Source organism: Platichthys flesus, chromosome 16, assembly GCF_949316205.1.
Source record: "Platichthys flesus chromosome 16, fPlaFle2.1, whole genome shotgun sequence".
Lineage (NCBI taxonomy): Eukaryota > Metazoa > Chordata > Actinopteri > Pleuronectiformes > Pleuronectidae > Platichthys > Platichthys flesus.
In genome coordinates this window covers 3,579,533-3,605,984 of record NC_084960.1, presented here as the reverse complement: position 1 = coordinate 3,605,984, position 26,452 = coordinate 3,579,533, and the positions used below count along the sequence as shown (strand labels likewise).

At 44.5% G+C, this 26,452-nt stretch overlaps 3 protein-coding genes across 6 annotated transcripts; 2 read left to right on the top strand and 1 right to left on the bottom strand.

Annotated features, from left to right (window-relative positions):
- Nucleotides 1-4,903: 4,903 nt before the first annotated feature.
- il2rb (interleukin 2 receptor, beta) lies at nt 4,904-11,459 on the top strand. Of its 3 annotated transcripts, none has more exons than XM_062407751.1 (10): nt 4,904-5,153; nt 7,079-7,161; nt 7,292-7,442; nt 7,595-7,661; nt 8,146-8,236; nt 8,383-8,528; nt 9,288-9,450; nt 9,579-9,666; nt 10,113-10,191; nt 10,466-11,459. In XM_062407751.1, exons 1-10 carry the CDS (start codon nt 5,149-5,151, stop codon nt 11,258-11,260), a joined length of 1,668 nt encoding a protein of 555 aa, XP_062263735.1. In that variant the 5' UTR covers nt 4,904-5,148; the 3' UTR covers nt 11,261-11,459. The 3 variants fall into 3 exon arrangements, with proteins under 3 accessions (XP_062263735.1, XP_062263734.1, XP_062263736.1); XM_062407750.1 differs by having other exon boundaries at nt 4,905-5,153; nt 10,104-10,191; XM_062407752.1 differs by lacking the exon at nt 4,904-5,153 and adding an exon at nt 5,815-5,969 and having other exon boundaries at nt 10,104-10,191.
- A 1,932-nt stretch (nt 11,460-13,391) lies between these two features.
- c1qtnf6a (C1q and TNF related 6a) lies at nt 13,392-17,070 on the top strand. 2 transcript variants are annotated; one of them, XM_062407825.1, is made up of 3 exons: nt 13,392-13,513; nt 15,354-15,557; nt 16,229-17,070. In XM_062407825.1, the coding sequence occupies exons 2-3, from the start codon at nt 15,362-15,364 to the stop codon at nt 16,777-16,779; spliced, it is 747 nt and encodes a 248-aa protein (XP_062263809.1). In that variant the 5' UTR covers nt 13,392-13,513; nt 15,354-15,361; the 3' UTR covers nt 16,780-17,070. The 2 variants fall into 2 exon arrangements, with proteins under 2 accessions (XP_062263809.1, XP_062263808.1); XM_062407824.1 differs by lacking the exon at nt 13,392-13,513 and having other exon boundaries at nt 14,852-15,557.
- A 750-nt stretch (nt 17,071-17,820) lies between these two features.
- Nucleotides 17,821-25,592, bottom strand: LOC133970744 (carbohydrate sulfotransferase 12-like). The gene is made up of 5 exons (XM_062407787.1): nt 25,524-25,592; nt 22,528-23,110; nt 22,034-22,186; nt 21,643-21,822; nt 17,821-21,314 (listed from the first exon to the last, which is right to left on the bottom strand). The coding sequence occupies exons 2-5, from the start codon at nt 22,894-22,896 to the stop codon at nt 20,766-20,768; spliced, it is 1,251 nt and encodes a 416-aa protein (XP_062263771.1). The 5' UTR covers nt 22,897-23,110; nt 25,524-25,592; the 3' UTR covers nt 17,821-20,765.
- Between the last annotated feature and the right edge of the window lie 860 nt (nt 25,593-26,452).

Here is a 26,452-nt window from a genome sequence, read left to right as displayed (position 1 = left end):
AACTTTGACATTTCAGTCTCTGCTGCTCTTAAAACGCTTCCCTGACATTGAGACGGCGCTGAAAAACATGTTTTTTCTGTGACCAACATATTGCACAAGTTTTTTCAAATGTCAATTTTTTTTTTATTTCTTATCCTTTCTCAATTTTTCTTCTTTTTTCTCTCTCTCTCTCTCTTCTCTCTGTCCGAAGTCGAAACCCGATTCCGTGCTCTTGTGTGTCTTGCACGACATTCTTAAGAAATCTAACACCTTTAACACCTTTTGTTCGGCTTTGCCCCCCCTGTGGTTTCTCTCGCTATGACCTCAGTGGGTCAAAAACACAAACAATTGGTGAAGGCTCAGGTGAGAATTTTTTTTCTTCTCTTTCTTTGTGTTTTAGGTTGGATCATAACAGTTCTTTTGTTAGTTATGATTTCATCTGAACTCCGCTGTGCTGCAGATGAGGGCAGTAGAAAGCCCCGTGGTGCCACCTCTCTCACTGCCTCACTATGCAGATCCTGGATCTGCCTCCTCCAGGCTACACAGCTATCAAAGCTCCAACGTATTTCCAGGTCTGTGCATAAGTGTCCAGCCTCTGTTTACTCTCCCTGCTTCTAAGCTGCTGCTGCTCTACCTGGAAACATGTTTTTATAAACAATATTACAGCCTATTAACATGTGAGCCCTGAACTTATAAGAGGTGCTTCTGTGACGCAATGGGACCTTACTACTATAGTGGTCAATAGCCAAATGATAAAAGTATAAAGAAATAGTCCTCGTCTGCAGTCCTCCAATCCTTATTGAGTCTCGAGTCCTGAACATCTGGACGGACCAGATCAGGGACGTGGACTTGACACAGAGCGACTCGGACGATGCACAGTCCCGTCTCCTGTCCCGGCTCTGATCTGACCTGCTGTGAGACAAGCATGCCTTGTTACAGTTTTTTTCTTCATTATGGTTATTGACTTTAGACAGAGGAGGTAAACAAGTATATACATGCCTATATATTTCTATTTTATGAAATATTTTTGGAAACCTATACATGCTTAAACATCTGGATGTGAACTTATTCAATATGAGGATGTTAAAATGCATATATTAGAGAATTACTGAGCCTCAACTCAGCCTCAGTGTCTCATTAGTCTCTTATCCCATCTTTCCTTCAACCTGCTGAACCCTCCTCCTCTAGGTGCTCCTGTCAAATGGAGATCCCTCAGCCAGGACTGGTACATCAGCCCCCCTTTGACTGCCTGGCCCCCCGACCCCCGTCTCTGGTACGGACACAGGACAGATGAAATGGGTGAGTGTATCTTTAATCTATTTAATCCCCCTCGGTTTGTTCTGATGTTGTTGTTGTTTTTTTAAAGACGTGTTTTTCTGCTGTGCGCTGCGGTGGCTCATCTGCAGTCCAGTGGACAGAGAGAAACATCATGAACCAGAGGCTCAGCAAGATACTGACGGAAATGGAAAAAAGGGGCACCGCAAAATTAGGTCCTACTTCCTACCCCGAGACCACAACACACACTACACCCTGATGATTCACATCAGTTACTCTGGAAATGCAAAAAAACAAAGTGTGACCTGCTACCGTACACGTTGTTCAGCCGCTGCTTAACCATAAAGGATGATTATGACTATAGACTATGTGCTATAATCATTTAGCTGCTACAGAGGGTCAGTGGCATCATGGTGTGTGTGTGTGTGTGTGCTTCAAAACAAGGAGAGCGTCTACTAATGTGTGTGCATGGATATAAATAGACAAATATGAAAAGTAAATTTCGAATGTTGTTTTCATTAAACTCAGAGAGATGTGGTTTTTCTGCGCTGAGAATGAAAGAGGGATGAGTGTTAGCATGAATCCCAGTGTCCCTTCTGGATCTAGAAGTACAGGAGCTGCACCGAGGAAGCTGGTGGCAGCTGAAGGGTTACTTGAGGCTGTGTGTGATGTGTAAATGCAGCAGAATGGAGGTGGTTTCAACACAAACCACTGAAACTTGCTTTTTGTCACTAGCTGCTGTTTCTCCTCTCAGGTCAGACCTACATGAGGAGTCTGTAGCAACGATGATAAGTATCGGAAGTTTAAAGGTTTCGCGCCACGATGTTATATTGTTAATAAGTTATGTTTCACTGTATAACCCTCTGTTAGAGTGCCTTGCTTAAAGGCACGGTATAAAAATGTAGTAAATCAGGACTCACAAAAGATCTATGCAGTGTAGTTTTGCTTTTTCAATACTATACCATTTATGGCTAAGTTATTTTCTTGCAAATTCAATTGTGCTTATACAAATTATAATAATGCACTGAATTTATAGAAGTTGTCAAACTTTTCAAGGTTGGAAAAAAGATAAGTGAATGACCAACTGTGCTTAATAAAGTAAAGATAGAAATAAGAGAATATGGCAACAAGGAGAATAGGCTCCATTACTGCAGGTGGAATTTAAATGAAAGAAAGTACGATGCACTTGTAAGTAATCTCAATTGAAATTAATATGTCCTGGATTGACAGACAAGTTATTAAGAACCAAGATAATAAATAGAATAGATCAAATTAATTAAAAGCACAATAAATGTAAACGATGGAGTTGAAAGATGCAGCGGACAAAATAAATACAGTGATAGATTTTTTTTTTTTATAACCGTATTTATTTTTTCATGTATTTATGCATCTAACATTCATAATGTTTAGATCAATGTGGTCAGGTCAGTTTCTTCCTCCGTTGAGTCGGTGAACTGTGAGAGCTGCTGTAGTTTCACCTTCTCTTAATTCTTTTTAAAAGAATAAACCTCCAGAGTTGAATGAAGGTTTTATTTGTTGTTATTGAGCTTAAGGTTGTAAAAGGTGAGAATCCTTTGTCCTCATTTTTTTTATTATTTTTCTCACCTCCACACCACTAACCCTAACCCCCCCCCCCCCCCCCCCCACACCTCTTTGTGGTCTGCTGATGGAGACTCTTCTTGTAAACATCTCTGTGCTCGTCCTCCTGCCTCCGACATGGCGGACTCTGACCTTTGAACAAGCGATGCACGGTCTTCTTCCTCCTGTACAACCTCTGCACACACACCAACCTGTCTCTCTCTCTCTCTCTCCGCCGCTGGCTGATGCTGACGCCTCGCTCGCTGCAGGAACTACGGGGGTGGCGGGGGGGGTGTTCTGGCCTTACTGCAGGCCTGAAGCTACCCAGGCACCCAAACCATGCAGGCAAACTGACAGCTGAGTTCACATGTATGTTGTGTTGCAACCGGTTGTTGTATGCGTGAATGCATTGTGGTTTACTGTTGCACAACAGCCTTTACTTGAACTTTGAGACTGAGATAAACACCTTTAGGTACTAGAGCATAAGCCCCCACCCCCCACCCCCCCCACCCCCCCCCACCCCACCCCCCCCACACACACACACACACACCCTTATGCATCATCTGCAACATGGCTCTTTTTTTCCATACAGACTTTCTCTGGCATTTCAGTTTCGATTTCAAATTTCCAGACAGAATGCATGATTCTATAAGGACACATCATAAGTGGAGAGCTGGATCAGTAAAGTGTGTGAGGGTTCTGGGTTCTCCTTTATTATTTAGCCCTCTCCCCCATAATTACTCCACTTGACAATGGTGTGTTTGTTTTTTACCGAGCACGATAGCGTTGAACCAGGAGTTACTGAGTGAATGGCTATTATCACTGAGAAGGATGATAAATAGGAGCAAACCTAGGTTGTGTTTTCCACCACACTTTATGGGGGAATTCCAAAATGATTCAATCTGGGCCGTGTGTTCTTAAACCCGGGGTTTCATTGGCTCTAATGTGAACTAATGGGAGATTGAACTGCAGGAAATGACCATTAAATGTTATTTTTTCACCTGTAAAAGACTTTTATTTGACTTTTCATGGACTGTCGCAATTGCCCCATAAGATTGTATTGTCTGTGTCATGGCTGCCAAAAGGGACTGTCCTCCCTATTGCACAAAGACAAATAAATACCCTTCATCCTAAATATGTCCCTTCCTCTGTATCGCCCTGTCCTAAACATGAGCTTCATCGATGAACGGTGATGGACAAAATAAGCAAACTGACAATTACAGGAAATCTGTGGTTAGGACAGTTTTTATTGACCTTTGCGTGAAGACGCGACTGCTGCTTTACCTCCTGACTCTCTTTCCTCTATAGATGCACAAAGACTTTACGTGTGTTCGCAGTGGTTGTGGCTGTAACAGCAGTGGTTTTCTGCCGTACAACTTTTGCCTTGCGTGTGTTTGTGAGTGTGTGTGCATCTTAAATAACCCCCACGGTTGTAAGTCAGCCAGCTTTTGCCTCTTGTCTCCTCTGAATCTTCACTTTCAGCTGAGTTTTATTGGCATAAACTTCCCTTCACAGGACAAGGTGCAGGTTTCTTCTTTATACAACCCACTTTACATTCTGATTGAAACAGGATGTGGTGTTTCTGCTTTGTATTTCTTGTTTTCAGTACCATCATTACGTCTAAAGCCATGATGGGGTCCAGGTCGAGCTGCTGCTGGTGCTGAGCAGGAGGATGGGGCTCTGCGGTACAATCTGCAGATACACACGACACAACAAGGAATTAAAACACGTCCAAGAATCCAGAAAAACACCAGAGATTCAAATCAAACAGTTTAAAATAGGGAATCACATTTCAGCTCATTCCATTAAAAAAGGTGCAGATTATACCTGAAGCCTTATCAGTGGAGTTTTATTAATGAATAACATACTTTCTTGTGTGGAATTTTGTCCATTGTGATGAAAGATTTTGATAAAGTTCAGGTGCATACACACCTTGCCCCCCCCACCACCACCACCACCTCTCTCTATCTCTCTCTCTCTCGCGCGCGCGCGCACGCGCGCTCTCAGCTCTCAACACACAGCTTCAATACACAGCTTCCTGTAAGCCCCAGACACCCGCTGTGGTTAAAGTGAAAAAAATGTTGCTGGGCACTTAAAAGAAGAGAGCAGAGCGAGAATGAGGAGACGGAGGGATAAGTGTCAGAGAGAGAGAGAGAGAAATGTGCCAGTAGCAGAAGAGGGGACAGAAAGAAAGAAAGAAAAGGGGGAGATACAGAAACAGAAGAATTGAAAATCGCCCAAGGCATCGGTCAAGCGGGGACGAGGACAATGGGTCCCCTGTCTGGGACGCCCTGCTGCCTCTACTGACCAAGACCAATGAGGTAGATTCTCCTTTTCTTGTTCAATAATAACAATTCATGAATGATGTGAACTCCAGTCGATATTTTCATGTATTTGAAAGTTGAATGCACGTATAACTTGTATGTTTTCACACCTTTTAGCCGTTGCAGGTGTAATATGACGATTTCCCATTCGGCTGGTGGAATTATTTTAAAATCATGAATCATCATTTGCACTGATGCAACTTTCGCAAAGTCCCACTTAGTTCAGATGTTGGCAGAAAAAAAAAACAGCGACGATTGATGACTCAAACTGGAGACAGAATATGAAGATGATAGTTTCTCTTCTTCGGCTCATGTGTCTTCATGAGGATTGTATATGTCCGTTCTGCTTCTGTTCTTCACGGTTTCATTAGCAGATAGTTTATAATCAGCCATAGAAGAATACATCACATATTACCAGTATGGCTGACAGGAAGCTCTTACTGTGACAAACAGTTAATAGAGCACCGGCCAGGGCCGGTCTTTCCTACAGGCGACATAGGCGGTTGCCTAGGGCGCCAGTCAGAGGGGGGCGCCAAAAACTGCGCCGAGCAAAAAATAAAATAAAATATATTTTTTTTTTGCTAGGCAGAGTTTTTTGCGCCCCCTTCTATATGTGGTATGGTAAAATATTGTATTTAACTACTTTAACAGTAATTTAAGTAGTTTCATTAGAGAAATCAGTGAATGACAGCAGCACTCAGGTGGAACGTTTGGCACTGGACCAGTTGAACCCTGCACTGTCAGGTGTCGTCTAGATGAGGAAGTGAATGCTCCGTGTCGTTACTGCTGCTGCATTCATCCTGTACTCTACAGGTTAGTAGTGGGTGAGAGTCTCCTACGTTAGCTCCAAAAGCTTCGCTTGATCACCACGGGTGTCATTGAGACGTGTTGATGTTGTTTTGATGTTTGGTTGTCTACTTAGAGTTAGACTGGTGAAACTTAGAAACTTAGAAACCCCAGTGAGGGGAGACACTCCCGCACTAGGTGGGCGGGACTACATTCGCCTGTACAGGTGTTTATTTTACCTGCACGTCGTCTTGCAGGCGCGTCGCGATAGTATATTGTTTACTTTACAGTGTGTAGTTCAGCTCCGACACACACAGACTCTGTAATTCATGTATTGTTATTGTGCCTTAAAAAGACCAGTTATAAGCTAATGTTCAATAGGTCTATATTATAAATGTTTATATTTCTTTACGAGTGATGATGTATATTAAGATGTTTGGAGAAAAGAGACACCATAATAATTGAATGTATGTTTTATGCACTTTAAAATGCAGTTACACTCAAAGAAATGTTTGTACTTGAAATTGTGTTTAATTTGAATAAGATGCAGTCTGGATGTGGAACTGAAGGCTCCGTTTCGTTACTGCTGCTGCATTCCTGCTGTATTCTACAGATATACTTTGTTGCTGTGGTATCAATTTTGGGACCCATAACATACATCTCCAACCAATACTTTGATGCCAGGAGTGAAGCTTGCCTAGAGCGCCAAATGTGCTAGGGCCGGCCCTGGCTCCGGCACAGGTGCCCGTGTTGTTCCGCCGAGTTTCACAACTGTCATCTTAAAATGAGTATAGTGCTCGGTGAGGATCTAGTTCTGTTTTCTCTGAGCAAAACTACGACTCTATGCAGATGACGGTTGCTTATTCGGTTTCAATAAATCAACTTTCAGAATACATGCAGAAACAGGAGAGGAAGTTATCAGCCCCCCCCCCCCCCCCCCCCCCGAGTTTTCACAACTGTCACTTTGAGTCAGAGAAAAGTTTTAATAACAATAATCTAGTTCCTCAGAAGAGTTTTATCACATTTCTTCTTTATAATGTCCACTTCCATTTTTTCAGCATTTGCCTCTTAATATAGTCTAATGTGTCAACACTTGTTTGTGATGTGCATAAAAGGTTGATGATCTCTGTTTACAGTCATATTGTCATCATGGAGGTGCTGTGGCCCCTCATAGTCCTGTTTTCAGCCGGCGCAGCCCACTCCCACAAAGAGTCACCAAGTAAGAAGGTTTTTACAGTTTGAATATTAACTTATTGGAAAACCCATTTCATTGTGTGTCCATCTAAAAGTCCACGCATCAAACTTCTCTCTTCCTGTCTGTTGTTGTGTCTGTTGCTGTTTCTCTGAAGCTCAAGGACTCTCCTGCGTGAACGACTTCGTCCGAAACGTCAGCTGCACGTGGAGCGGCTCTCCGGTGGCTCCTGGTGTCGACTGCTGGATCCACGGTACAAGGAAAGTCTGGTTCTTTGAGAACCAACAACGAGGCTCCAGAATAATTATGTAAGACGCTACAGATACATTATTTAACTCTGCCAGTGTAACGTGTATTTGCTCAGGTGCTTCCATGAGAAGAAGAAAACTTGGTAACATCACAACTGTCTCAAATCTGAAGGATTCATTGGTCATTTTCTGTTGTTTTTACGTATAATTAGTCAGAGCTGCAAACTGGAAGCTCACGAATCGTCTCCTCCAGGCTGTATGTTTGCCTTCGAAAATCAAGTAAGTCCCCGATATGTGTTATTCATGAGGCACGTTCATATCTTTCCCTTTAGGATCTCTAAAGTGTTCCATAGTTATTCTTTCTTCAGCCTTCATGAGAAAAGTGTTATCAGGAAGAGACGGCCCTGACAAATAGAACAGACCCACATTGTTGTGGAGAATCTGCTGCTCATCAGTGAAGAAAGAGTTCAGGAGCCATTCAGTGTCTCATACAGAATATCTATTGAAGCTTGGCCGTGGAGAAAATCCAAATTCATTAATACAACAACTGATGACTTTTCACTAGTCACAATTTAAACCCCCACAGATCTTTTAATCTACTAGTTCCTAAACAGTCAGTATTTCCTGCTCACGCAGTTTCATATCTGTGGTGTCTAGGGAGCGAAGCCTTGGACCTTCGCCAAGCTCCAGCTCTACGCCCCATACAGAAACCCCTTACTGACCTTCACATGCTATTTCCGTCTTTTTTTATGGATGCCTTTAGGATTTCAACCGTTTTGAATTCAACAATATCAACTTGGAGTGTGACGGCAAGTCGTTGGAGAACCTCACAAAGTTTGAGCCGCACAAACACAGTGAGTGGCTTTTACTTCTTCAGTAAACATTTTTTAAACCTTTGAGTTGATCCTGAAACTTTGGAAAAGTAGATTGTTCAACTGGTATTTCTCTGCGTGTGTGTGTGTGTGTGTGTGTGTGTGTGTGTGTATGTGCGCACGTACAGTTAAAATGAATCCTCCAGGTGTTCCTGCCGTCAACAGCACTGCTAAAGAGACCTTCATATCATGGAGTCCAGGCAGTCCTCTCTCAAGCTTCTTCATCGCCTTTAACTTCCAGGTTCAGATAAAACTGAAACAGCAGATGTGGAAGGTGAGAGAATATCAACGATAACAATAACAATACAACACTAATTTGTGACATGCTATATGAGCGTCTACCTGCTAATTCCACAAATGTCTTTCCATCTGTACGTGGAATGCACATCTTGAACCGATTGTCTTATTTTGTGCAATTTGGATTCGAGATATGTTGACAAGTGACCAGCATATGTACTTTGATTGTTTTGATTTCACCATCAGGACACACACATTCACACAAGTCATTGGAGCTGATCTCCATCATAACAGCAATGTTTATTGAATCCCTTCCTCTTTGGGAAATTGTCCTCAAAAGTGAAAGCACAAAAACACTTCATCCTCCCATTCCAAACATGGAAGAGAACCATTGGTAATCTTCAGTGGTTTAGTTAGTCCAGTGTGGGCTGATGCAGAGAGAACCTGCTCCTGATGTAGATATAAAGTATTTAAATAGAAAGGAACCATTCTAGTGTTAAGAAAACAATAAAACACACTAGGGAAAAAACATCACTAGGATACATTTATATTCAATTTGCTGGTTCACTCCCTTTGAGGTTTGACATGGTTTTATTATTCATTTTAAAAGTGATAAATATTCAAAGCATGTTTTCATACCTGTAACTTTTCCATTCCACCCTCAATGTTGCATGTTTATGAAGAATATCTGGCTCATATCTGTGAAAAGGTTTCGCTTGGTTTCACACGTAAGTCGTTCAAAATAAAAATGGGTGTTAAATCACACAAACAGTGCCAAATTTTGTTGTGTTAACAGGAGGCCAGTCATTTGTCCACACAAGAGCGGCAGTTAAAAATACCTGGTCGGCAGCCAGAGGGCCACTACCAGGTCCGAGTGAGAGTCAGTCCCGGCGGCGAGCACAGTGGCCATTGGAGCAACTGGAGTCCCACAACATCCTGGACCATAACACACGAGCAAGGTAACAGCATGAGACTCCCACGCTCCACACCAGCAGAAGAGAGCAGTTCCCAAATCCTGTGCAGGAAGACACACATGTGGGGCTGTGGCCTGCGTTTATCTCAGTGGAATGTCACCGCTCTGTTTCAGATTGGCAGCTGATCATGTGGGCCGTGATGCTGCCCGTGGGTTTCCTTGTTGTAGTTCTGGTCTTTTACTTGAGTTGTGTGCACAAGGGGTGAGTAAACTGTGCGTTGGTTTGTGTTTGCATCACTGACTATTTAAAGATGGAGCGTGTTTCATCCCACTGTTCAAGAATTAAACCACGATGTCTCGGATAACGGCGCTGCACTGCATCCATTGATATTTGCAATTATAAAAGATGAGTAAACATTTGTTAGGGTCGACAGATGGAAATTAGCTTATGGTGCTAACTCTGGCTCATTTAGAATATCAAATAAACAAACGAATAAAATGACAGAAACCATCTTTGGTTAGGTAAAAAAGTGCGTATCGACTTTTTAGTTTGAGCCGTCCAATAACATGGAAGAGGCGTGCTATATGACCTGCACTGCAGTCAGCCACCAGGGGGCGATCCAGATGTTTTGGGGAACCGTCATGTCGTACATCTTTTTATGTGCTCTGGTGTTTCCTATATAATTTGTTCTCTTCAAGCTGCTGCAGGCGTCTCAAAGTGAAGCCGGTGCCGAACCCTTCCAACTACTTCCACAGCGTCCACTCTGTCCAAGGAGGAAATCTCAAGGTAAAAATAAAGCTATCTCTACATCTCAAAATCGTGCTTCAGTAACTGCAGGTGTTTTCACCAAATCTATTTATAATAGCAGAGAGTGGCAGCCGCAGTCAGTCACAGATTAGAGAAATTCTCTTTTAAACCACAGAAAAAAAACATGCTTTTTGTTGTGGTTTGTTGCTTCAATTCCAAGCAACACTGACGCACACACACACACACACACAGACACACACACGTAATCAGAACAAACTGTCGTGTGTTTTCTAAATCGTTTCTTATTCCTCAGAAATGGCTGAATCCTCTGTCGGCTTCTGAATCGTTCTTCATGGCTCAGCCAGGCGATCACATCTCCCCGGTGGAGGTGTGTGACGGCAGGGATTCTGTCCCCCCCGCCTCTCCTTCCTCCAGCTCCACCATCGCTCTGCTCCACATCAGGGGCTTCCCCTCTGTCGGCTCTGACACCAGCAAAAGTGTAGATGACTCCTCCTCCTCCTCCTGCTTCTCCAACATGGGCTACTTCATGTCCAGCACCTCCAGCAGCGTAGCTCGGTCTGACCCCAACCCCATCTACTTCACCTACCAGGACGATTTCCACAACCTGCACAACGAGAGCCGGCTTCACCTCGCCCTCTGCCCCTCCCTCACCTCCTCCTCGGCCTACGAGCATCTGAAGAGGGAGCCGCAGAGCCCGGACTCGGGCTTCGGCATCGGACAGGAAGACGAGGAGGACAAGTCGGACGGGACGAGCACGGCTGCAGAAGGGGACGAGGTCTCAGATGATCCCCCGAGCTCACCTCCTCTTATCCTCCCTCTGCATCCTCCTTCCTGGCTGTGCCTTCCCTCCTCTGCCCTGTCCCCTCTTCACCTCCCCGGTCTCAATCAGATATGCTCTGATAGCCAAGTGGAGGATGAGGAGGAGAAGGAGGAAGAGGAGGATGAGGAGGAGGAGTACAGTAACTTCGCGGCCTGGCCTGTGGCTGGCCCCGTGTGCAGGTCGTCCTCAATGTCTGCCGAGCCTTGCAAACGAGGCTATCTCACCATCAAAGAACTACAGACCACATTCAGCAATAAATCCATCTGACAGATTCCAGGAGAATCCTTTTGTGATCATTAAACATGCGATGTGTGTATTCTAGTTTGAGAGTCATGTGCAGTTTCAGCTCAGAGGAGGCGAGCTGAGAGACTGATGCTGCTGCTCTACACGTGCTGGGTGTGTTTCCGTTGCACTCGTTGACATCTGTATAGAGACCAAACAAAATAAAAGCTCTGGTAGAAATGGGTCACCCATCACTTCCTGTGTCAGCGTGGAGCGAGGGCTGCGAGGTGGGCACATGAGCTGGTGTGACAGAGAGTGTGTGAAACGCCCCCATGTGTGTGTGTGTGTGTGTGTGTGTGTGTGTTGTTTCAAGTGTTTACATGTCCTGTCAGGTGGGCCTGGAGGTATATTTGTGTGAGTGTGTGTCTGTGTGTGTGTGTGTGAGTGTGTGTATTAGAGTGTGGTTTGACATTTAACTCAACCAGTGACATCCGTTCACCTCACAGAGAACAAGCTCTTCATCAGTGTCTTCTTTCCATTTCACAACAGCTTCGCACATCACATCACGTGTCACTGTACCAGACAACATGCGTTAAGTATCCAGTTGTTTCATCTAAAGATATTAAATGAAATAAATAGAATCAAAATGGATATACCACTTTTTTTAAACCACGGGTAAACACTGTGTGAAACCTGGGTCCTCTGTCGTCATTTGACCAGTAAGAGAATGCTGATTCAATCCATTCCCATTCAGACAAAAGTCAAATGCATAGTGGGTGTTATTGGGGAATTTTGACCAGTGGAAAACAAACAAGACAAAACACCCAGCTACTGTTTTCCAGTCATTCAAAAATCCCTTCAGCTCCTGATTGGAAATTGGCCTCGGAACAAATCCATCGTCTGAAACTGATCTGCTACTGTAGATGAAACACATGGTAACTGAACACCCCGACATGTCTGCCTGCAGAGAGGGATTTAGAACCACATGGTTGTGCTCATACTCTTGTTAGCACTGGAAAAAAATAAGAAGCTATTTCAGATCCTCGTGTGGCAGCTGTCCATCCTCTTTGTTCTGCCACAAGAACACTTTAAGGTTTGGACTTTGCTGTCGTCCAAATCTGAATTCCCCCGTAATTATACTAACCACTGCCACTAACAATATGTTTGGAGATGAAAATGCAGGTTTGGTTTTGAGAATAAAGAAAATAGAGTTTCCAGTCATGGAGATGATGTTTGTGAGATGAAGCAGCTGCTGGATTTCGGAGATGAATGAGACTTGTGGTGTTGGACTGCAGAAAGAAGAGCCGACACTGTTTGGACTGGAGAGGACAGAACCATGATGAGAGTCTGACTCCTTCTGACTGTGAGCTGGCATCAGGTGGCTTCAGATGCATAATCGTTTACATCGAGCAGAAGAAAAACCACAGAGGAATGTTCTCGTGATGCAGCAGCAAAACAATCTATGAAACCTGGACCCTCAGGACCTGAAGACCATAATGTCCAACATCTGTTCCACGAATCCTGCTTCAACCCCCTCTGGTTCTCTCAGGGTTCTATGTGCAGACGAAGATTTGTTATTGTGTTGTCTCATCTGCTGTCGTGTTTTTTTGCCTTATCATAAATGTTTCTTGTTCGCTGTTGTGTGTTTTGATTTAAAGTTGTCGTGAAGTTTTCTCATTTGTCATCGTTTTCTTATCTGCTGTCGTGTTTCTGGGATTTTTTTGTTGTGTTTTCTTATTTGCCTTCGAGTTTTACACCTTCCTCTCAGAACTAAGCATTAAAGGACTGATACAGATCTGAGAACACACAGAGGAATAATTCACATTGCTCTCCTGCATCTTTTACTTTGGCCAACTCTCTCTCTCTCTCTCTCTCCCCCCCCCCTCCCTTTCTGTCTCTCGTCCTGCAGCTGCAGCACATGCAGGGGGGCATGGAGGAATTCAGCACAGAGGAAATGCAGACCAGGACATTCCATGACCTCTGGGGAGGTCCCCCAAACAAAATATTCAGAAACAACATATTTTCTACCTTTTCCCGCTGTAGCCGCAGATTTCTGTATCTTCAGGAGCGGTGTTACACAGACAAAAAGTGTCCCCCCCCCCCCCTCAGGGTTTGACTGTCAAATCAATGGACAGACACTTGTTGGCTGAGTCTCCATGGGACTGTGTCCACTGGAGGGATCTGTGGGAACCCTCTGACACAGAGACACAGGGAGGAGGAGGAGGAGGAGGGCTGCTGACTCTGGGACTTCTCTCCTCCGTCCTTCGTCTCCTCAGCGGCTGCACAGACGTGAACGAGGTGAGATTCATTCAGATATGATGTGATGGTTGCATGAGCTCTGAATGGGAGTGTTGGGTTTGACCTTCATTAGAGTCTGTTGTGCTCTGTGAACCATTAATATGCTGTAGAAATACTCCTGTAGAGTCTAATGCATGATCTGCTGCATGCACACTCCAGAGCTTCCATTGCTGCATTTTCCCCTGCTTGTATTAACTTGTGCTTATGGGATATACTATAAAAAAGGTATATCTCTACATATGTATATTAAAGTGAACAAACACCAGCATGCATTCAGATGCCCCGAGACAGCAGAGTTCATACATGTATATGAACATTCAGGATCGTATACCTTTAATGTACAAGCCTCCAGTCCAAACAGGGTTTTTCCACTTGAACAGTTATGTAAGATCTTCGCTCAGGAGCCGTCTCAAACCCACTGACTGAGCGTCTGTGGTTCACTCTGCAGATCTCTTCAGAGCATTAACACGAGCAGCAGGTTTCCCCTTCACTAATTAAAAAAAACTGTGTATTTACATTGAATGTGAACTTAGCAGCTGCAGAGCTGCTGAGAAATTTCACCAGTTCTTCTACACGTTGTTTCTATGAGGAGAGTTTGTTTCTGCTCATTGTTGTGATTCTAGCATCTAATTGTGTCTTTGCATTGACTTTGTATGTAATCTAGAGCGCCGTGAAAAATTCACCTCTCATCATACATGTCTCTTTGTAGTTGTTTTGTTTATATAGTTGTTATGTCTCTTTGTAGCTCCGCTGTCTCTTTGTAGCCAAGTTGTGTCTCTTTGGAGCTATGCTGTGCATCTTTGTAGTTGTTTAAATTTTCTCAAATATTTCAAATCAAACAAACATAATCTGCTGTTTGTTGTTGTGCAGCAAACAAACACAATCTGTGAAATGACTGATTTATTTAATGGAATTGCAATACAAAGAAAATCTACTGGAGCTAAACATAATCATAACCATAATGAGGTTAGTTAACCTCTGATAGATGTGTGTCTGTGTGTGTGAGGTCTCTTAATGAGCACATGTAAACCCAGTCATGTGTGCAGGATGCAGCTGGATCCAGCTGCTCTACATGTATGTTAACACAGCCGCACACACACGTCTAATCACCGGAGTCTGGCAGAAGTTTCAGAACGTTTCCACCCAAACATTCTCAGCCTGGGCGGGAAAAAAAGTTACTCTGCCGACTTTCTCTGGGTTAAATTCATGGTTGTGAGGAGTTGAGCTTCCGGATGTAATTATTGTTAAATTATGGGATGTCTGCTGGGTCGTTTCTCAGGTGATTTATGATTCTTATCGACTATTATTATGTCACTTTCTAAGCCTTTTGGGATTTGGATGAGAAGTTCATCAGCGTCAGTCACAACTCTGTGAACTGTCTGTACAGAGAGAAATATCCTAGAGTTTATTCCACATTTAACACATCAGCAAATCATAAAGAAATATGTGGAATTTTCCCTTACATTTTTTTGCCACAATTCCAGGCTCCTGCTTCTTCTTTGGGTAACAAATTTTTTCTCTGGCTCCGGGTGGAAGATTCCTCCTCCTCCTCTTTTCCACTGCTCTGGGAACGACATCTAGAAAACAAACGATCTGAGTCTCTAAGCAGCTGCTGAGCCTCTGACATTTGGATTGTGGTTTATAAATTGAATATGTCTTCGTTGATGCTGCAGCTTGCAACCTTAAATAAGATCATTTTTTATTTATGTGGACTAATACTAATACTACTGGCTTTTAAACGCTGTGGACCACCCTGCCTTCTAGTTTCCAGTAACCTGGACTGATCCAACACGCTCCACCAGTAGAAATGCTCACAAACCTGTGATGATTTCCTCTGTAGACACAGTCATGCTGGGAGTTCTCCTCTTTCTCTCCCTCTCCTCCCTGGCGGACCTGGTGCCTCCCCCGAGGTCTCCCCCTGTCCTCTGCAGGCACTGCTGTGATGACCTGGAGCCAGCAGAGGGCAGCGGAGAGCAGCCCGCCACAGCTGGGTTCAATCATGTGCCAGAGGTCCGCACCTACATCAACATGACCATCCTCAAAGGTAGATCAAAGGGAATCAAACCGGAAACTGGACTTACTCATGTGGTGAAAAAACAAAAAGCAGATCTTGAGAAATGTCATGGTTTCAATTTTCCAACACATGAAACTTACTTTATAAAAATGAATGAAAATCTGACATAATTCTGTCACTCTCACAGGGACATTAGGTGGAATTTAGTAAAATGTGCAAATGAAGCAAACAAAAAGGGCTCAGCTCCTTTTCTGGACATGAAGTCATCCAGGGTGTGAGACTCCAGAGATGATGAGGTCCACTCCCTCTTATGTTGACTAGAGCCCAGACAATGTGGATTTTTGTTTGCTTTTGACAAAACTATATATATTACTATATATTTGTTCCTATCGGCTCAAATATATACATATATAGATTTTCTTTAAAACTGTTCAACAGCTCCCAAGATGTTATCAGACACTCATGACAGATGATTGTCATTGATACTTGATATTTTACAGTTTAACCATGAACCTTATTCTTAATAACTATGAGTAAAATGAAAACACAAATAAAATCTAATATATAGAACCTCGAATTAATGAAGATATGAAATAATGTGTTATCAGCCTCTTTTCTATTGTCATTCTGTCTCTTGTGAGCAATATAATCTTTTACTCTCTTGTATTATGAAGAAGTCTGACCACCATCACTCTGTGTAGGTGACAGAGGAGAACGAGGCGACAGAGGAACACCAGGTAAAGCTGGACCCGAAGGCCCCCCAGGCTCCAGGGGGCCCACAGGCTCAGAAGGCACTAAGGGCCAGGCAGGTCTTCCAGGAGACGCCTGTAAAGTCCAGCACTCTGCCTTCTCCGTAGGCCGTCGCAAATCCCTGCACAGCCTGGAGTCGTACCAGGCCCTGGTGTTCGACACGGTCTTCGTCAACCTCGACGGCCACTTCAACATGTTCGAGGGCAAGTTCCTCTGCCACGTCCCAGGGATCTACTTCTTCAACGTGAACATCCACACGTGGAACTTCAAGGAGACGTACGTCCACATCATGCGGAACGACAAAGAGCAGGCCATCGTGTACGCCCAGCCCAGCGACCGCTCCATCATGCAGAGCCAGAGTCTGCTGCTGGAGCTGGAGCTGGGCGACGAGGTGTGGGTCCGGATGTACAAGAGGGAGAGGGAGAACGCCGTCTACAGCGACGACGTGGACGTCTACATCACCTTCAGTGGATACCTCATCAAAGGGAGTGTGGAGGACTGATGAGCGAGAGAGAAGACGAGCTGAGGAAGAAGAACCTTTGCCTTTTGGAGAAGAAGACGACGTCCAGCGTGCTCCAGCGAAATCTCTTTGACAAAATGTGAAGTCAACTTAATACACTCATCACCACAATGGACACCACAAAGTGCTAGAGGGAACCTGCCTTGAAATGGATTGTTTTCTTAAGCTACTTCAGAATGTAGTTTTAAGAAAGTGTGCTCATCCTACCTGGTTTGTGTGTAATGAAGATTTTATAGCCAATGTTTTTCATAAGATTAAACTGAATTTGCTTTATTACTGTTCTTTTGCTTTTATATAAGTTTCAATGAATTACTCCAATCTTTTTGATCACGAACCTTTCAAAATAAAACCTCTGCAATTCAGCTCTATATAGGGCAAGGCAGCAACTAAATTAATGCTGTGCTTTTATTTTAAAGATTAAGGGTTCGACTCAGTTTCAAACAGATGCTGTAGTTTAAAAAAAAGTGTCATCCTACCTGGTTTGTCTGCAATGATTTTATGGTCAATATTTTTCATAAAATTAAACGGAATTTGATTAATGACTGTTCATGAGTTTGGCTTGAACTCAGGTTTAAACAATTTATGCAATTTTTCGGGCGATTTACAATCAACATACCAAGTGTGCAGCCGATAATTACTACGTGGATTGTCTTAGACAGACCTTCAGTTTATGAGCAGCAGCCATGTTTATGATCCTGTTCAAGATCAATCCTTCATGAGTCTCCTCGTCTTTAAAGAAAAAGCAGTTGGTATTTCCTGTTGACACTTCTGTGTGCTCCACTGATTGTGTTGTTATCTGAAATTTTTTCCTCCCCCCCTCCTACTGGACTTCCTGTCACTCCTCACCACACAATGTGACTGTTCTGCTTCAAGCTGTCGAGACAACATGATGAATTCTTCTCTGAGCACACGTGATAATATGCTTATGTAAGCAGGTCAATATTCATTTAGTGCCAGTATTATAAAGCTGAGAATATATAATTTCTTACATTCATTTGAGACAAAGAGACTGATAAATCCTCCTTCATGCCCCACCACCTTTTATTTCTGTAGTATGTAGACCAGGCGATGAATGGCATCATGATACAGATGAAACTTTGAATTTGCATTTTCCCGTGAACGGGAGGAGGAACAATGCGTGTTTTACAAAAACAGACATCGCTGTGTGCCACTATTTGATGTTAGGATGTGGAATGAGGTCAAAATGTAGGACAGGGTTTGGTTCTGCAGCTTCAACAAACATTTCATCTGTTCAGAGCTGTAATGTTGTGGCCATCAAACTCTGAGCTGAACAAAAAGCCCTTGATGATTGATTCCCTCGTTACAAAAGCACAATGTATTCATAGGTTTTATTCTGTTAATAAATAAACAGCGGGGGGGGGGGGGTTTGACTTACAAAATCATTCCATTTTATAGTCTTGTCGTTTGCACAGCAGAGAAAAACATATTGACAGTCACATAAGAAAATACAATAAAAGAACATAACAAAAATACAAAAGTGATATGAAAATACAATTAACTTGGCGATCCAAACACTGGTAAGGTGAGTGCGGGATAAAAAGGTGTGTTTTCCTATTTTGTTATGCTTCTAGGGGAAAACAGACACTGACGTTTAATAAGGTTTGATTGAATTCCCCTCTGACACAACATCTCACACTCATAGAAAAGAAGTAAACCGAAAGGCAGTGAGACGACACCGCGCGAACATGGGACATCTCAGTGACTTGCAGAACAACATGGCACAAACTATGGCCAGGACATCCGGTGAAGTACACACCACAAGAGTGTCGTAAATTACACAATCCACCGGACACGACCACTGAAAAGAGGATTCAGGCAAATCGGCTGAAGGTCTCCGCTACTTCCTATAATCACACGTCATAAACAAGGCCCAGTACTTTAAATGGACCTCATACAGCTTCCCACTGTATCGTGTAAAAATTAAGTCCTTCTACAAAAATACTTTTTTTGCTGTGTAAACGTATGCAACCAAAGGCACTTTCTTCTCATCCATCTCTTCATATGAATCATATGATCCGGTCCTTGTCCTTATCGTGATGGGATTTAACCCGACTCCAACCATGAGCAAACCTTTACTTGAGTTTTCAACCTAGGGCCCTATGTTTATAAATGTGTGTGTGTAAATGCATTGGTCCTGTCCGTTCTGTGGCTAAAATGTAATCTTATGGGGCAACTGCGACAGTTCCTCAAAATGTCGACTAAAAGTGATTTTTTTTCCAGCTATAAAAGAATCTAATTTGTTATTCTAGGTCTTTGCTAAGAGTTTGGCAAATTTGTAGATGTCTTGCTCAACGGGAAGTCTCACTTTCACTTCTCTTAGCTTGTTGCAAGAGTCGGGAACATTGCTTAATGTTCTTCCGATATAGTTGAGAAGGAAGGGTTGCAAAGCTCTGGAAACTGGTGGTGCTCCTGTGGATGCTGTGACCCTGTGGCTACAGAATACGAATGTCCTTGCTGTAGAGTGATCTAAGATTTCTTGTTGAGTTTTTAACATATTGGCGGATTGAGCCTATTTCAGACTGTCGCAGTTGCCCCATAAGATAACATTGTAGCCCCTGAGACAATCTACTGGAGTAGTTCCAAATGTTTTTGTAAGTACAATGCATTGACACGCCCACGTTCATAAACATAGGGTGAAAAATACTGTAATTACTTTAAACCTTTAAATACTCAGACATTAACACTGACGTTAGCCTCAACTTGCACCGACTTTACAATCGGATTTAAAATACTGAACACAAACCCCGACCTGTGGAGGGTGACGTATGCTCACAACAACGCATTAGCTTAGCATTGTACCTGCTCAATAACTCTGTCTGTTTTGTGTAATTAGTTCATCTCCTTGCTACAAAACACTGCGTCTTTAAAATGCTGCCCTTACAAACATTGATCATAGTCAGGGTGTGGAGGGGCTGCAGTCTCCAGGGGTCTCTGGTAAAGATCAGCGTTAACAACTGCAGTTTGTGCATGAAAACACAAAGACGACGACAACAACATGCAATGAAAGACAAACGTTCCCTTTAGGAAAAAATGGTCTGTGGATGAACAGCTGAGAGGAAATCAAAAGAATGTGGAAACTCCAGCTTTACGTCTCAAAGACAAGCTGAGACAAATCCAGCTTCTCAGTCCAGTGTTCGCCGGAGCTGCTGTGCTTCTCCATGCCGAGGCAGCGGCGTTACAACCTGCCCGGAATGTGCCACAGGAAGCAAGCGGCGGAAATACTGTCAGAAATGATCCCGGTCACACACATGATTCCATGGGTTTCTTCATGCTAATGAGCCTTGGGCTGAAAAAGCAGGAGGCTTCGTGTTTTGAGGTGGAGGCGTGAACATCTTTTCAATCTGTGAATGAGGTATGAAACATTTCCACCTGTTTCTGATGCCGACAGCATTCAATAGTATTTAACATTAAAATCCCTCTCATGCTCAATATAAACATTCCCTTGCACGACGTGAAATAAATTAGCTGACGACTTACGCTCTAGTTCAACTACATAATAAAACCAATCTAGTGACAAAACCATCGCGTCTGCAGTGACGTCGCAAACCAAAAGGGTTTCGATGACGTGACGCTCGGTGACATCACTTCGGCGAGGTCTCTGCCACGTTCTGCTACAAAGCCGCGAATCGCAGGCGCGGTATGACATCAACGTTGAGCGTGCAACACGCTCGGTGCGGAGTTCTGAGTTAAGGACATAAATGTGCATAATGTTAGGGACACCTGCTGCTTGCACTCGAACCTGTGTGCTTCTCTTTATCTTTGTGATTTCAAAAAGGTAAAGAATGATGGATGATGGCTGTAACCAGGCTTCACTTCATTACTGTGCTTTTCTTAGAGAAGTGGGTGTCCCTAATGATGTGGACATTCAGTGTACAACAGACAAGACTGGAGATCAGAGGTGTCACTCACTTCATCACATAAAAAACACGTTGGAGTAGAAACCGGAGTCACTCATTGAGGAGCGAGTCTGGTCTCTCGTAGCCAAAGAGCCTGAAGTCGGGTTCGTACAGCTTGTAGAGTTCTCTCCGCGCCTCCAGAGGCACCGCGTTGAACCAGTCGCCCTCCCAGCTGCTGGCTGTGAGGTTCCTGTGGGAGGTGGGGAACTCCACCACGTTGTCCACGCGCAGCTGGCGGAGTAGGTGCTCAGCGTCCTCCTCTGCCGACTCCAAGTGGCCAACAAAGTCATACTGAATCTGGCACGGGTGGCAAAGCCGGTACACCTGCCGCCAGTGCTCATTAAAGGGCATCTCCTTCTCGGTCTGAGGGTCAAGGAGGTACTGGATGAAGTGGGAGAAGGACGGGTGGAGGCCCACTGAGAACGCCTCATCCACAGTGGCAGGCGGTGTCGGCTGGTTGGCGTAGCGGCGGAGCATGACCTGCGCGAAGCGGCGATAAAAGTCCTCGTTGCGCAGCTCAAATTTATTCCGGTAGGCGGAGATGAGGCGCACGAAGGGATCCCGCACAAAGAGGAACTTTGTGTACTTCTTCAGCTTCACCTTCAACAATGAACACAGAAATATTATTATTACACATTAAGAATAATGGACAATTTAAAGAGATGGTGAAGGAAACAGAAAATAATGTAGGAAGCTACTAATGACACAATCAAGGACCTCAGTGATGACAACTTGTGTTTAACCACCAGACTATAAAATCTGAAGACATGGATCTGGATTTTTAAGTTTTCAAACAGATTTTCAACACGTTTGATGGTTTTTCTCAGAAAATAATTCTTGGATCTTGATGCAGAAAAATCGGACATATTTAGGGGATTGAAATATAAATCTGGATCTAGTGAATTTAAAGTAAAATACTTTAACAGACCTTCATGAGGTGTCTTGCGAACTTCCCATAGCGCTTCCAGAACTTGTTGAAGGTGAAGTGCATGCTGCTGTTGTGCACCAGGTCCCGGGGGATGGCCAGAGGGTCTCTCTGGGGGACTCCGTCTCTCAGCAGGCTCTCACTGAGGATGATCATGATCCGCTTCCAGTTGCTGCACGCCACCTGAGAGCGGGAGGGAGCACGTGTGCAGGTGAAAACCAGCAGGAGAGAAACGGGCAGAAACAACAGCTCAGCAGCGTTTGTGTAAGTCTGAGCTTCACTGTGTGACAAACCACAGCCAAGTGCTTCAGCTCTTACTTGATCTAATGCGTTCACACAGAGCAGGGACACAGAGCAGGGACACAGAGCAGGGACACAGAGCAGGGACACGTACCTTGGGGACGTAGCAGTAGATGATGCCGTGCCTGTCGTCCACGATGAGGTGATCCAGCTCCTTGTTGGGGATGTCGTCAAACGAGCGGTTTTTGCCGGGGAACACGATGCTGTCGTTAGCGCACATCTCCTGCAACAACTTCCGCCGATGCTCCTGAAACACACAGACACACACAACTTTATAATTAGCAACGGAAGTCATCTGAAGGTTATTGGCAGATTTAAAAAAAAAAAGAAAGACAGAGAGAGAAAGGAGTTGCTGCTTTGAACCAATCAAGATTCAGATATGTTCTGCATCTGAGCTCACTGTTCTCCCATTGGCTGGTTTAAAAACTGATATTTCCACTTTTGGAACCAGCTAAAATTGGAACACTCTGATTATTCATTTGATCAGTTACCTGTGATGTTCCTTCAATTACATATACATTAATAATATCAGTTATAATAATAATAATAATAATAATAATAATAATAATAATAATGTCAGATATGAACCTGTCTCTCCCGGAGCTCCGCTGCCACCGGCGTCAGGTGAATCTTCCCCTCTCGTCTCGGTACGTATCGCTCTTCCGCCTTCTCCGATTGGTTGCCTGTGTCGACGGGGGCGGGGTCCGTGGGCTCACCGGTCCCCGGCTCCAGGAACTGGTTGACGAAGGCGTCGATGTCGTTGAGGAAGGACGGCGCTCGGGACGTCGGGGGCCGCGTCTTGGGAGGAGGGGGGTGGGGGATCCTGGGGCCCGGGGACACGGGGGTGTGCAGGTACAGATGAGACGCCCCCACGTCGTCCCAGTAGATGATGATGAGGAGGACCATGAAGGCCGAGCCCAGGACCACGAAGATGCGGAACATCCTGGACGTTCCCATGGCGACTGATGCTTGAAAATAGTCACCTGGATTATTTTTGTTTTTCTTTATGGGGTCACCATGGCAACAGAGTCACGGTCCAGAAGCTGCCTCTCACCACGGCGATAAACAAACAGCCGCTGTGGCAGAGCGTGCGGTGGGATCGGGCTTCTCATGATGCTGGTGCACGGCAGGAGTGGACTCACACTCACCTCTGCTCCATGGCTGCAGCGCCCTGCACACACACACACACACACACACACACACACAGACACAGACATACACAACAGAGACACACACACACACACACACACAAAGAGAGACAACGGTTATTTATTCCATTTTTCCACTCACGTCTCTGGAATCAGATTTCGTGGCGCTGATATAGACACCAGACGAACACAAGGAATTCAGCGGTGTAGAGAACAAACCAAGTTAACTAAAATGGACAGAACGAGGTCGGGATCCCAGTGCAGCTGAATCTCTTACCTCTTTATATCCCTGCTTATTTAGACAGATGGAAGACACAAAAAGAATCGGGCAGAGAACTTTCCTGTTGCTAAAAGGAGCTGGAGAACTGGAGCGAAGCGAGCGAGACTGTTTGTGGAGCTGGAGTTTCTGACGAGGCACACACTGAACTTCTCCCTCACCTCTCTCTGAGCCGACCTGCCTCCCACTCCAAGCAAGTAAACTCACGAGTGCTTGTCAAATATCTGAAGGCTCCGAGGCCCTGCACGATGTGAAGTCATACGTTTTGCACTGACACAAGTGTCCTGCTGTGCCACACGTACCCGACTTCCTATGGGTTGTGGTGTAATGGAAATTTACACATTGCAAACGGCATGATGCCTCCAAACTGAATTCACAGGGAGCAGTTTGCTTCTTCCTTTTTTCCTTTCTGCAGAATGATTGACCCCTTTACAAAACTCTTGAACCAACTTTATGCAATTTCCACCACCACTGTACAGCGTTGGAACACTTATATCCCCGAGCGTGTATGAAAGCCCCTATGTTAGCGACCGTTGAGGCCAGGAGCAAATATTTTATAGCCCTTACTAAGACACGTTCTGTGTGCACAGCCGAAGCTCGCTGTGCTCATGCAGTCCGACAAAATAGCCCATTACCCCGTGGAGAGCAGCCTGAAGCAGCAGAGGACAAACACAGAGTGTGTTCTACCTGCAGCATATCTCATCCGTTCATGTTTCTTAATTACACGTTATCTCCAGAGGACATCTCCCTCCTGTTGAGTTTGAAAGTCGAAGGGTGTCTCCATTCCGGTTCACGTCTAAATGTGGAGTTCTGGTGCAACAGTCCTCATATTATTCCCTCTTTCCTGCAGCTAAGAGAGGACCATTGACATGGAAAATCATCATTCCTCTCTCCACTCCTCCTCCTCCTCCTCCTCCTCCTCCCCCGTCCTCCTCCTCCTCTCTACACACCAACGGATTAACGGCCTCCCACTGATGTGCATCATATCAAACGAGTCGGGGACAGCAAATATTAAGTCCTGACCTCTGTTAATGGTGGAATATGGACTTAGTACAGCGACTCAACTGCTCTAATCAAGTACAGTACTCCCGTGAAGGCCCCACTGACTATTCAGTCCCAGCTGAGGACCAGAGGTGAGGGGGCCGTTTCTGTCAGGGCGCCCCCTCTCCCTGAGGTCTGACTCCTGATCCCCCCTTTCAAATGTTTAAACACACGTTGTTACATGTGGGCTTTCTCCTGGTTCTGATCTCTGGGGGGCAGCTGTGGCTGAGGGGGTAGAGTGGTTGTCCTCTAACCAGAAAGTCGGCGTTTGATCCCAGTCTTCCTCATTCTGCAAGCTGCACATGGAGGCACTGTATGAATGGTTCAATGTTCATCAAAACTAGAAAAGCTCTATATACATACAGACCATTTACCATTTTAATGTCTATTTTAACAATTTTATTGAATTTGTTTTATTCATCTTTTTTTACTCTTTTTCATCTCTATCTGTGATATGTCTTTTTAACTTTCACTTATAAGCACCTTGTAACTGAGCTGTATAGATAAAGTAAAATATATCACTATAAGCTGCATACATGTGGAATGACACAAAAGATCCTATAAAGATTAAAAAGTAATGAGACTGTATTGAATCAATATTTTGGGATGAACGTTGGTGTGTTTAGTTTTTACGCACCTTTCTGTGTTGACCTAAATATTTTTTGTCAGATCATCTCCTCGTGCGCTCGTGTTATTGTTCAATCGATGCATATATTGTTGATTAGTATGTGTGTGTGCGTGTGTGTGAGGCACCAGCGCCACGAAGCAGCGGGACACTCATCGCACCGTCCTGTCCGCTGCAGCCGCCGGCGGATGCCAGAGCGGACACAATGTCGCCTTTGACGCGCGGGCAGAGAGCGCATGGACCCGCGGGGTACGAGCTGTTCCTGCCGCCGGCGGACCGGGGCTCCGGCTCCGGCACCGGGAACGTTAAAGCGGAGACAAAGAGGAAAAAACAAGGGAACGGTGTTTGGCTTCATGCGCCGTCGGCATCTGAATGTGTCAGAGTCCGGAGCTCCGCGCGGAAGCACGCTGCAGAATCATGTGCGTAATTTCCCACAATGAGAAATAGTGATGGTGATAATAATAAAGAGGAATAAACAGCCGGAGCTTCTCACCTCGTTCCTCCAGCGCCGCGTCAGCTGAGTGTGAATCGGAGATGTGATCACAGCCCGTTTTTTTTTGTTCCAGTCCGGAGAGATGGAACGAGACTTCACCCAAGCATCGCGAGAGTTCGATGTGAGTTGCAGTTCTCAGTTGTTGGGTCAGCTCCTGCACAACATGTCTCCACTGAGGGATGATTTATGTCGACAGCTCCCTCCTACGACTCCCACAGGAGCACGGGGCTGGAAATAACCTGCTGGACCTGCAAAAAACAAACATGTCACCCCCACACCAAAAGAATAAGGATGAGGAAATGATGAGGCTGCAGGGAGCCTTTCTTTCTGCTGCCTCAGGCCCATGAGCTCGAAATCCTGTGGTTTGTGAACTCTTTTATCCTGTGACACACACACACACACACACACACACACACACACACGCACACAAACAACCGCCTGCATATTTTAACCCCCGGCTCAAACATTTTCTTAATTTAGACGTGTGCCCTGCATGGCTTTCATCCTGCTTTGATCATACACACACACACACACACATGTTTGTAGGTCTATAGTGAGGACATTCATTGCCATAAAGACTCTTTTCATTTGCAATAATACTTGAATAACCAAACTCATCTTTATTAATACTCATCAGTTTGAGATTCTGTTGTTTTATTGTGTTTATTTCCTTGTGATGATTTGCTGCTTCTTTTTTTTGTATTTAGTGTTTTCGATATCATTGCTGTTTGCGGGGACATCAATGATTTGGTTTGTTCCCTCTCATGTTCCTCATGTTTTGAAATGAAAATACGTCTTCCCCCAGCCTTACCCATCAAAACTAAATACCTGAACCCAATTCTAACCCCAAAACAAAGTGGTAACCCTGAAACAGACCATCAGAAAGTGGGGTCCAGTCAAAATGTCCTCACTTTCCCCAAATGTCCTCA

What these genes read in the sequence shown, in the direction of transcription:
- il2rb (XM_062407750.1), top strand. An exon ending in CGAGGCTCCAGAATAATTAT is followed by an intron (nt 7,443 to 7,594) that starts GTAAGACGCTAC and finishes ACGTATAATTAG; the next exon opens with TCAGAGCTGCAAACTGGAAG. An exon ending in GTTTGAGCCGCACAAACACA is followed by an intron (nt 8,237 to 8,382) that starts GTGAGTGGCTTT and finishes GCGCACGTACAG; the next exon opens with TTAAAATGAATCCTCCAGGT.
- c1qtnf6a (XM_062407824.1), top strand. Translation starts at nt 15,338, where the DNA reads ATGATTTCCTCTGTAGACACAGTCATGCTGGGAGTTCTCCTCTTTCTC. An exon ending in CAACATGACCATCCTCAAAG is followed by an intron (nt 15,558 to 16,228) that starts GTAGATCAAAGG and finishes CACTCTGTGTAG; the next exon opens with GTGACAGAGGAGAACGAGGC.
- LOC133970744 (XM_062407787.1), bottom strand. Translation starts at nt 22,896, where the DNA reads ATGGGAACGTCCAGGATGTTCCGCATCTTCGTGGTCCTGGGCTCGGCC. An exon ending in TCTACTGCTACGTCCCCAAG is followed by an intron (nt 21,823 to 22,033) that starts GTACGTGTCCCT and finishes TCCCGCTCTCAG; the next exon opens with GTGGCGTGCAGCAACTGGAA. An exon ending in TCGCAAGACACCTCATGAAG is followed by an intron (nt 21,315 to 21,642) that starts GTCTGTTAAAGT and finishes TCATTGTTGAAG; the next exon opens with GTGAAGCTGAAGAAGTACAC.